General features: G+C 36.5%; 1 protein-coding gene across 1 annotated transcript in view; it reads right to left on the bottom strand.

The window, feature by feature from the left end:
• The window catches only part of LOC106521352 (alpha-tectorin), a 45802-nt gene that overhangs the window by 21115 nt on the left and 12343 nt on the right, over positions 1-12344 (bottom strand). The window contains exons 18-23 of the mRNA XM_014013886.1: positions 12083-12202; positions 11737-11921; positions 11490-11650; positions 11012-11269; positions 10761-10920; positions 10566-10668 (exon numbers count right to left, since the gene is read on the bottom strand). Coding sequence (XP_013869340.1) covers positions 10566-10668; positions 10761-10920; positions 11012-11269; positions 11490-11650; positions 11737-11921; positions 12083-12202 — 987 coding nt within the window. The remainder of the gene's footprint in view (positions 1-10565; positions 10669-10760; positions 10921-11011; positions 11270-11489; positions 11651-11736; positions 11922-12082; positions 12203-12344) is intronic.

The raw sequence follows: 12344 nt of genomic DNA, 5'->3' as shown, positions 1-12344 counted from the left end.
TGGTATCTAGTTTATTTGTTTTAGTTCATTTTCAAGTCAAGTTTATTTGGATGACACTTCAGCAACAAGGCAGTTCAAAGTGCTTTACGTCATAGTTATCATTTTGACAAAAGAAATAAACCTTACATTTTGTCAAATGCCATCATCAAAATTATCAAGCAAATACACATAAAATACGTTGATCAATGTTCCACTTACTACGAATCAAAGTCAACTCTAAACAGGGTCTTTTTAGCAAGGAACTCAGTGCTTCAGGTGTTTTGCAGTTTTCTGGAAGTTTATTCCAGATTTGCTGTGCACAGAAACTGAATGCAGCTTCTCCATGTTTGGTTCTGGTTCTGTGGATGCAGAGTAGACTAGAACCAGAAGACCTTAAAGAATCACATTAAAATTTAAGATAACTGTGTAACAAAAAAGTTAATAAAACAAATAAAATTTAAACTAATTAAACACTTATTTTAGTCAAGGTCAGGAAGAATTAGATCACTGGATTAATATTCCGTCCTGTCTTGTCTTAACCATTTTTTTGATGGCGTTGAAAACTTTTAACTTTTTAACTGTCGCATCCAACAAGTTTTCAATCAGGATGAATTATTTTTAGTATTTGAATGTCACTTTAACCAAATAATTTTTAATTTATTAGGACTTGCAGCAGGGCAGGTTACCAGCAGCTCATGGTGGGGGGAGGCTGCTATTGTACATTAGCTGTTTGTTTAAAAGACGATTTGCAGTTTAACAAGTTTTACATAACTTCATTTTTATTACATTGACATTAATGTTAAAATACATCTGAATAAGCTTTTAAGTTTCAGGTTCAAATTCATGTGTTTCATGGGTTATTTTAATTAGCTGGGAACTTGTTATGTTTAGGTAGAGACACTGGATAACAAGGTGACATTCACTGGTATGATGAGCAGGTGAGATGAGATGTGTACTGGAGCTGGAACAGGAGGTGCACCCACAGGAAGCTTAGATGGACGCCGTGCCAAAAGTAATCATTGACTAATCGACTAATTGGACAAATAATCGCAGATTAGTCGACTAATAAAATAGTCATTAGTTGCAGCCCTACAACACAGCACACTCACTTTTAGACCACTATTTGCTCGTCTATTTAGAACTCATTATTTGGAGTCTTGATCAATCATCCCCACAGAATTCTGTGAAATGATACATTTTCTCAGTTGARACGTGGAAAGAAGAACAAATAATGTTGTCCCTAACTGAGCTGGAATCAAGCACATCTACAGTGCCGCTAATAAGTATTCACTCYCTTRGATGTTTTATGCTTTTWTTRCTGTTGTAGTTGAATCAKGATYAATATAAAATGGCTTTGTTCACAAACATCAAAATGGAGAAATGATCAKTGAAAAATACACAGGGACAGATACAAAAAATGTCCAAGTTGTTCCAAGAAAACCATCGTCAGGAGATGAAAGAACTATGGGGCATGTATAAATATACGAGTCTCTCCCATCTCACCTGCTGAAGCTTGTAACTCCGTCAGAGTGGTCTCATAAGTCTGCGTGGTCTCTGCTTGCACGATCACTCAGTTTGTGAGCTGTATCTAATTTCCAGAAGTTCTGGTCTGGATGGACTGTAGTCTTGTGTCTGCAGCTTAAACAGGCTGTGCCCAGGGTGGGAAGGTTTAATTAATGAACACATTCTGTACTTGTCTTTTAAACGCTGAACTAATTTATGTCATGTGATTGAACACGCTGAACCAAATATTTCCACATGCTGACGCATATCCTGCACAATCGACTGTAATTTCATTGTGCTCTGTACAAYGACAATAAAGGTCTAATCTAATCTAATTTAATGGGATAAGAAGTCTTCAGCCAGTGAATCCGTGTGTTTTGATTTTTGTTTGTTTGTTTGTTTTGACYTTTTTTCTGGAAAACTGAGAATCTACATCAACATCTTGTGTAACTCAAATGAAAAAAGGAAATCAGTTGTGCAGAAAAATATTTAAAAGATTCAAGACACTTATTGCATAAGAGCGCACACCCTTCATCTACTAACTTGTTGAACCACTTTATAATTTGAAAACAACCTTTGTTCATATTGGGAACAMAGCTGTCATTAATTAAAACCAAATTACAATGACCCAGTTTCAGAATTGRGGTCATGGATCAGTTCATCTGTTCTGGCATTGTTTTCTGTCATTTACTGTGTTACATCTTACAGTAACATACAGAGTTCACTGAGTTCATAAAAGCACCGAAAGGATATCAGTAGGTATCAGTGGTAACATGGTAACAAAAAAATTTCCCTGCTTTACAAATAAAACAAATCACAGTGATGCCATTAATCTTATGTGCAGAAATGATCAGTACTGACATTTCTGAGAACTAAATGCTCCTCTAAAATAGATAAAAAAAAGAATAGACAGAAACAGATCCAGAAGGCCAAGAACAACACTGAAGGAATTTCAGAAGCAGGAATTTCAAACAAGTATTGGTTGTGTTTTCCATGTGGCAACAATCTCTCGTGTTCTCATTGGAAATTGAGAGAAGAAAGCCTTTWCAAGCAAACAAAACAAAAAATATCATCCTGACTAATCAAGTCTGTCTAAAGTGGGAGGAGTCTATCATATGAGTTGATGAACCACATGTTGACATTTTCAAATCAAATCAAATTTATTGGTCACATACATAGTGATATGCAATATAATTTGCAGTGAAATGCTTTGCACTAAAGTCTGCACACACAAACTCTGAATTAACACTCAYATACACTTAAATATCCAGAATTTAAAAAATTGTCTAAATTTGCAAGTTACAAGTAAAACACAGTGCCAAATATAAAATAAATTAAAATATCAAATATCAAATTAAAAAATAAAAAGAAAAGTATAAACGATATAAACAAAATTTAAACATCAAACTGAAATAAAAGTGTAAAAGCAAGAGTAAAAATGTTTGATTTTAAGCCGCATGTACAAAAGATATGTTTGGTGCAGGAACAGGAGCGTGGATCATAAGAATGTATCCACAGTGAAACACGGTGGAGGCAGCATCATGCTGTGGGACTAATTTTCTTCAGCTGGATGTTTAAGTCAAAGTGGATATAAAGATTAAAAACTCTAAAAACCTGTTTATTGTGACCTGAAACCTTCAGGCTTTCCGCTAGAAAGATAAATATAACAAGTAATAAAAGTGTTTTCTTAATTCCTCAGTTCCTTGTCTCACAGTTGTCATTATTTAACCCTTAATGACATTTTGCCATTTTAAATGATGCTGTATGTGATTCTTGTCTGCTTGTTAGCTACTTTTCCTTCATATTTTTTATCTACTGTAAAGCATTTTTTTAAAACAGTAAAGGACAAATGAGTCACACATTTTTCACTGACAACTCTTTGTTTAAAAAAATGTTTGCACTCCCTTTGGATTCAACATTATTCTTGATTTCTGGGGTATTTAAACTGAAACAGAAATTTTTACTTAAAAAAAAATCTCTAAGTCACATAGCCTTAATTATCTGACCTTGATTTTTTTAAGGGATGATTTGAAACATCCCAACTGAACTTTGTTAAGGGCGCTGAGGCTTTCTTAATGAAACCAGTAAGAAAGGAATCTAAAAAATGCAGCTCAGCACAAACACATCTTGGCAATGAAAAACAAATTAAGTAAGGCGAGGTGATTCATTTAGGCTTCAATCTTCTACTCCGTTCACTTATGAACACTTAATCCTTGTCAATTAGATCATTACACCATTCACCAATTAGTTTTTATGTGATTTTATGGTTTCACATAGTTGCTTCAATAAAGAATAATAGATGTTATGTAAAAAAAACTACAAGAACTGCATGGCACAAAATGAAATGGTAAAAAGGCTAATGTTTTATAGTCTAAAATAAAGTGAAATACTGTGTTTTGAGGATTCAAATCAAAGTCAAATATTGTATTTCAGTAAAAGTTTAAACTTTCGCAATCAAATTTGATTAAAAAACATTGTCCTCTTCACACCATTGGATTTTGATTAGTCTGTTTGCACTGATGGAGTTTTCGGTTTCCTTTTGTATTGATGGCTCAAATTTGACACTTCAGTGCTTCTTGAAACTTTGCTAAAACATGTCCCTGTACAAAAACACACAAAATTTACTTTTATTTTGTGGTTGCTTAAAATGTGTCCCACATATTTGTCAACACATGAGATATTTAGAAAAAGCACTAGAATCAGGCAAATACAAGGTCAACTAATATTCCTGAGGACCCCATTTTCAAACTTACAGCTCTGCTGCATGCTTTAAGATCACTGAAGCTCTTGTAAGTTCATTTTCTCTTAAACGTGTTCATATTTTTGAAAACCTCTGTTGCAACCATAACATATCATCACCATCTCTTTTGTATAAAACATACAGTATTAAAGGCACAGCGTGTAGGATTTGTTGTTTTCAGCGACATCTAGTGGTTGAGTGGTTGAATCATCCTCCCTGGTCCTCCCCCCACCTCTTTCCCCTTCCAAACACAAAGGATTTGCTACGGTGTCTCTCAGGTGTCAAAAACCTTTAATAACTCCAACCGCGATGTCTACCAGCAGCTTCAGGGCTAGTGATGTTTCAAGTGGTAAGATTATGAGCTTTAATAAGTAAAATTATCCCAGCTACAATGACAGACAACAAATATTACATTTATAGTATAACAACTAAAACCGTTTTTGACGCCGCCACCGCAGTTTGTCCTTCATGAGCCTTCGTAGACAAGATGGCAGTGCAAGATGGCGGCTGCCTGTAGTGGCAGCCCGTGACCATGGAGATATAAACAGCTTTTTATAAGGTAAAAATAATAAAACAAGGTGTTTGCAATGATTAGACATGTTTTTTTATTATTGTCATTAGTGATTATCTCAATTTCGGCTTGAAGACTTGACAAAATCCTACACACTGTGCCTTTAAGATTCTAACATCATACTTTTACAAAGAGGTCTGGGGTAACTACCATCAACAAGGTTTATAATAACAATATTATTCAAAATACTGTACATTCCATGACATCAACTTGTTTTTTAAATTGTTTTTATAMCTACACAGTGATACAGTAGATTCCACAAGGTCAACATTTGAATTCCACGCATTTTCTCCATGAAATCTAATYGAGAATTGATCAAGCAATGATTTATATAACGGAAAGTGCAAATTTGAAGCCTGTCTAATATGAATTTTTGAGCTGAAATAAAAATAACTTTTAATGCAGGAAGGCCAATTATACAGTGCTCTAAACCCAAATGTACAAGTGAGAAATGTGTTTATATAAAAAATATTTTACAGTTTAAAGTCATAAAATAAAGGTGCACTTGGGGTTTCAAGTTTTGAAAAAGTACTTATTCTTAGAAACTTTCTCTGTAAAAGGGACAAACTAAACTGAGGACTGAGATGAGAGTGTGAAACACAAGAGGAACAGGAGAGGGGGACAAAACACAAGACAAGACAACAGATCCTCACACTAGGCTTCAGTATCACATTCGGGAGATGTCTGTGAATTTCTGGAAAATGTCAGGCTTTAATTATCCCATGTGAATGCGCCACATAAAAAACAGTTGTCTGGGAGTAATTTATTTATTACATGGGGTCCCCTGATGATGCTTATCCCATGCAAATAGGATATGATTTAACAGAAAGCTTTAAACCAATTATTAATCTCCCTTTTGTATCTTGTGTGATATTGCAGACATGGAAGAGAACTGAAGAGTGTGTAAGTACCGAAACTCTTTTTGCATGGAAGGAAAAGGAGGCAGCTCTGCAGCAGCACGTCTCCCCTCAGTGATCCACAGATGTTAGCTCATGGTGCGTTTAAGGAGGGCCCAGAAAAACACGTTGCYGCATCCTAATTGGACTGAACAGTTCTAAGGGCTGAAAAAAATGCAGGGGACAGAGGGCACAGATACAGGAAATACTGGGGACATGTCCTATGCATACACCACATCTGTTACACCCATGTGTGAGAGTATAATTGCTGCCCTGTTAGCATCTTTACTCCCCTCCCGTTCCCCGACTGCCATTTGGGGAGGGGGTCCTGAAGAAGGGCRGGCCGCCAGGTGCGGTCCTGGGCTGTGGGTGGGCTCGGGGCTTGGACGGTTGCCGGGGGCGGGGCTGGCTCTCCATCCTACCTGGTGCTGCTTGGTCTCCTGAGGTGTGGCTCTTGGTTGCTGTGGGTGGCCCACTTGTGGCTGCCGGGTTAAATGCAGAGAGTTAAAAGAGACCTATTATGCTATTATGCTTTTAAGTCTAAATGTTTGTCATAATCATGTCTTGTAATTATTTGACACGAGTTTTACTTTTAAACTGTAAGTGTATTTAATTTAGTTATTAGTCATGATAGTTTAGTTATGATGTAAATACAATAAAAATTAAACTAAGATTTAGATTAGAATAATTATCATTTTGATCCATGCATTGGTAATGTCTGACTGAGCCTCGTGTCACTTTATGTTCAACAAATTGGGCCCCAAGGTCAAAAAGGTTAAGAACCCCTGCTCTATTCAATGATTTCCAAAACTCACATAGAGGAAGGTTGTCCTAGCTCTCCACTAAACACACACAGGAAACTGAACGTGACTGTTGGCCTGCATGGATACAGACAACCTAACGCCAAACAAAGATCTTACAAGGAAGTGAGAACACAAAAGGGCTTTTAAAGGTAGATCACTTATCAGCAGTACAAAAAACACCTGGAAATAATAATCACTGGGGGCAGACATAACCAAAACCCCAGAGAATATCAAAAATAAATCCCCTAATAATGAAGTGTTCAGTGAATGTCTCAGGCGGCAGAAACCTAATGTGGAAAAGGAGAAATGACAAAAGCCATCATAGAAAGAGAAACCCCTACATGACATGTACCACTGACAGATTGAGAAGGCAACTGATGTCAACAAGTCCTACCAGTGTCTGGAGAGAGCAGGACTGAATGACAGCATAGAGTCTACTAATCATGATGCTCCATGCAGGCTGTGAAAACATGCTTTTGTGTGTGTTTTTATTTGCATTGGACTGAAAAAATGCATATTGTAAACATTAAAGGGGTCGTATCACCGCTATCACTCAATAAAAACATTTTGAAAAAGTTGTTTGTAATAAGATTAGATCAGTTCATTGATAAACAAAATGTTTTAAGTAAAAATCAACATGGTTTTAGAGCTAATAAGTCAACATCAATGGTTCCCATTGACTTGATTGAACAAATAACAACAGCTGTGGGTCAAAAACAATACTGTGTCAGTGTTTTTGTTGATTTAAAAAAAGCATTTGATACCATTGACCACAGTATCCTTCTGGATAAATTAAACRAATATGGCATAAGAGGTCCAGCACTACAGTGGTTCTCAAGTTATTTCCAATAGGAAACAGTTTCTACAAATTAATGATGTAAGATCTGAACTTTGTAATATTGTATGTGGGGTTCCACAGGGTTCTGTATTGGGACCAAAGTTGTTTCTCCTATATAATAATGACTTGGTAAATGTGTCAGAGTTGTTTAAATGTGTTTTACTTGCTGACGACACCACATTTTTTTGCTTGGGTAAAAACATAKAACAGATGATGGAAATGATGRGAATGGAATTKGTAAAAGTACAAAATTGGTTTAAACATAATTTCAACCTGGAAAGACTCAGACGAGACAGAATGAAATTTAGGAGGTTTATTGACATGACTGGACCAACAATGTTATGATATAAATGGCATTAGAGTTTGGCGCTCAGACCCCGGCTGAGGACGAGAGCGCTGAGTGAAGCTGAAATCTCATAYGAGATGCTTTAAGATAGRGGTAGGATATTTAATCCCCCCGGGACCCGAGACTGGTGGTGGAGGTTATGAAGGGATCTAGAGAAGAAGAAGCCAGCAGTTTGTGTTGAATCACTTCATCACAGACCCCCACCCTGAGCAAACAGTGGAGAGGAAAAACTCCCCGTTTTCAGGAAGAAACCTCTGGCAGAACCAGGCTCAGGACAGGCGGCCATCTGCCTTGACTGGCTGGGTTGAGGGAGGGAAGAGACACAGCCGAACGTGGGAAACTGGTCCAGATGCACCCTCTCCAGAAGACGAAGGGTGGAGGATGGATGGTGGCAGGCCGACGGTCAGTCGGCACACAGACTGTGAGAAGGAGATGACTGGCTTTTATTTACTGGCAGACAGGAGCTGATTGGACGAAGCTGGGTTTGCAATGATTGCACACAGCTGAGCTTGAGACAGGAGGCCTGCAGGAGCAGGTAAGGACACCAGTCTTCCAGAGCTGAATTTACATACAARCTCCATAAATTATCATTAAATTTGGATAAAACAAATTACATGATATTTAGTAATAGAAAGAAAACAATTGATGTTCCATTTAGMGTGGATGGTGTTGAAATTTGTAGCGTCAATGAGGTGAAGTTTTTGGGTGTCATCATTGACGAAAAACTGACATGGAGACCTCATATAAACAACTTAAGAACAAAAATGGCAATATCTATTGCAGTACTGTATAGAGTTAAGGAGTTATTTAATGATAAAGCACTATTTACACTTTATAATGCAATAATTGTTCCATATTTGATTTATTGTATAGAAGTCTTGGGAAATGCATGTAAAACATTACTAATCCTTTTTTTTTATTTTACAAAAAAGAGCCATAAGAATTATCACAAGAAAGCATTACAATCACCCATCTAATATATTGTTTCATCATTTAAAATTGTTAAAATTGCATGAGTTGGTTGATTATAACATACTGCAGTTTAGGTATAAGGCTCATAGAAATGTGCTACCTTCAAACATCCGATCACATTTTGTTAAGAAGGAAAGTTGCTATAATTTGAAGGGAATACAAATGTTAAACTGAAAATCAGAACAAATTTGAAGGACAGATGCACTTCTGTAAAAGGTATAAGACTATGGAATRATCTGGAGGATGACTGTAAAAGCATTGGATCAGTGAATTTCTTTAAGAAAACAATCAAAGAAAAAATGTTAAAGAAATATGAAATTGTTTAATTTGTATTAGTTACTGTTTGAGTAATTGAAATTTTTGTTTAGTTTTGTTATTTGTTTTATCATTGTTTGAAATATTTTTAAATTAAAAAAGGGGCAGATATAAGAATTGTTTCTTCTTCTGCTGCCTTTCATTTTATTTGTGATTTGTATTTTTATTGTACATAAATTTTGTTAATATATAAGGGACTGTAGTGCAGATAGTTTTCACTGATGGTGCTGACTTTATCTTTGATATATTAATATTAAACATGAAACGTGAAAGACAAGTGTAGATTTGCCCACATTATAAGGCCACAAAAACTCATATTTTATCAATTTATGAAATGAGCRTATGGCAGACTTCACTAAAAACCAAAGTGGGCCATTGCACTGGCTGAAAGATTAATCATTAAAAGTAAAGTACTTTATTTAAAAAGTATTTGTATTTCATGTATTCTATTACTACATTTGGCCCGCAGCCCCGGATTGATGATAATTTTGACCCATTTGGGGRAAAAGTTTGGGAACCCCTGATCTAAAACAAGAGTAAGAAGACCTGTGGACATAGTGTGGGATCRCACAAGATTTTCTGTRGGAAGTTTGCAYRTTATGCCTGGAGTTCAGTTTATCCCCCACTGAGAATGACACCAAGTAACCCTCAGTATGACATAAGGTTAAACAAAGAAAACAAACTATAATACACTTGGTTAAAAATTTATTGAGGAACACAGCATGATGTTACAGTACATGTTGAGCAGTAGAAAAACCTGTTGTTTCACTTTAATCTTCTCAATTATCTGAATCTAAAAACAATCTAAAATCTATCCAAAACAAATTGCATAAGAGTACAAAAATTTACAACTTCAAATTGTGTTGTGTTCAGCACTTTACTGAGCTGTTAATGTTAAATATTACAACAGAGCTGCAAACCACTAAAACATTTTACTGAACAGGAAATAGGAACCTGTTAACGCCTTGGTTCATCAGCAACGAAAACATTTATTTGGTTTATATGTGAGTTTTATRTTTATGCATTAGACAATCAAAAACTAAGATTTGATACAAACAGCAGATAAAAAACATTTTCTATTGGAAGTGATTTATTATTTCATTTCAGTTCGTATGTTGACTTTGTTGCATAACTATAGTGTTAGTTCTTCAAGTGTAGTTTTACTGAGGCACAGAAAAATATTCTTTCATATTGTACAAAATAAATTGTATCCCACAACCTCCTGTTAACAAAATTGTAAACTAAAATAACAACCCCCTAAATCCACGAGTTTCAAAAACAACCAAAGAAACTTAAGAATAGATTATTATCACATAACAAAAACAAACAATTTGATTCACAACCGGATTCTCTAGTAGTTGTCATTTTATCACTTTTTTATTTCATTATAAAATATGATTCATTTTATTGCTCTTATTGACCAGAATTTTGGCAATCAGCAAAACAACAGTCAAGATTACTACTGATAATAGCAGGGCTGAAGTGCTGCTTTTCAGGATCCCTGCACCTGGGAAAAAGGAAAATTATCCATAAAAAAATTATCAGTGCAGTTGTATTTCGTCTATAAGGCTACACATTATTGAAAGTCTGAGAGGACTTTACCAGCGTTGCGTGGCTTCAGGAACAATGGTCCAACAGAGAGCGCTGCAGAGTCATGAAACGATACATCCCTCTGAAATCGTGAGTGGTGACCTGGGTAGCAGTGCTGCAAAAAAATAACAATTAATGCATATATACTGTATATATAAATTATAAAAAGCTGAAGGTGCACAGCCTAATAATATATATTATACTTACAGCTGTGCAGCTGTTGTTTCTCATGAGACACAAGTGGACATTACAGTGCAGGAAGATATTATCAGCGTTGTTGAAGGTGAACATCTTGAAGGAGAAACGCGCCACGGTGGAGACACCGTTCTGAATCAGGTCTACAGTTCCATCTGCTGGATTGGGACACCTGTAAGACCAGGACAAGTTAGGATGTCAAACAGTAACATTTCAAAGTTAAGGTAAAAATCAGGATGAATGAAAAAAAACAAGTAATTTACTCTGAAATGATGAGATCCCAGCGGAGAGGGTTGTTTGTGTTGTTGTCTGGTGTGGCCCAACATGAGTCTAGAACAGTGGAGATCTGGCGCTGATCCACTCCCTCTGTTCGCACCTCAAGGTAAAACCTCTCATCTATCCCCATGTCTATGTTACCTTCAGCATTAGTGGTGAGGGGAAAGTGGAAGTTTTCGTCCGTATAGGGGATCATTCTCACAGAATACGAACCTCTGCCGACTGGAAGCCTTTTCCTTAAGCGACTAAAATACAAATTGAAAATTGTTTGTTAGAGTAGGATGGCTTTTATCTGCAGGCCGCAATAACTTTGTTTAAAATGTACATAAAGATTTTTAAACATGCAAAATGTGAGTTGTGGGAAATTTGAAGAAATGGTAAATAGGTTGATATGATGTAGATATTAACACTAAATTGTTGGAAAAAAATATCCAGAAATGTAGACAGAGCTGATGGTATGATCACCTCTCCACAGGGTTGATTCTCACATCCATTGAAACAGCCTGAGTCAGAGGGTAAGCACAGCTGAAACAGAGATGTATGCTTTTCTCACGGCTGATTACACCTCCTTGAGGATCCACACTACCTCGAATGGTGTTCTCATACATGAAGTGTGATCCATTGCTCTGGACAGAAAAATCACAAAACATAAGTTGATTGCGGCAACATAATTCAGACTGCACTGATAATGTTTTTGCATATGCAGTTTTACCCTGAGAACTGTCCCGCACAGGTGGTCATCGTTGTCAAAATGGAACACGAGTCGACCGTCCTGAATGGTACCATTGCAGGAATTATCTCTGAGATGGAGGGCTTCGGAATGGAAACCTGCTTCAAACAGCTGGCATCGAGACACAGACATGGTGCCTGAACTGCTGGCACAAGTGATGGCCGAGTCTGTTCACCAAAAAATACAAATGTTTTCTGTCAGTGACCAAAAACATTCACCATAGAGGAAGAAAGTTGCAATCCATAATCTTAAACAATTCATCCAGTGTCATAGTCAGTTCAGGAAGCTAAAAACAAATCGGTGTTGTTTTAAGACATGTTGCTCTCACCATAGCTTTCATTATTGGGTCTATGATGGTGTTCATCACAGAAGCAGCCGTACACACCGTCTTTCTTGCCACACCACTCATACTCTGCACAGTCCAGCTCTTCACAGGGGTCTGCTTCATCTAAAGAAACAGAAACAATATATCATCCATATATATTACAATGAAAACATTTTTAAGGAAAATGTATTAGGATTCTTTGTGTGTGTGTGTGTGTGTGTGTGTGTGTGTGTGTGTGTGTGTGTGTGTGTGTGTGTGTGTGTGT

This window comes from Austrofundulus limnaeus, unplaced genomic scaffold (genome assembly GCF_001266775.1).
Source record: "Austrofundulus limnaeus strain Quisiro unplaced genomic scaffold, Austrofundulus_limnaeus-1.0 Scaffold108, whole genome shotgun sequence".
NCBI lineage: Eukaryota > Metazoa > Chordata > Actinopteri > Cyprinodontiformes > Rivulidae > Austrofundulus > Austrofundulus limnaeus.
Note: the sequence above shows the minus strand (reverse complement) of the source record. Positions and strands in the feature narration are given on the sequence as shown.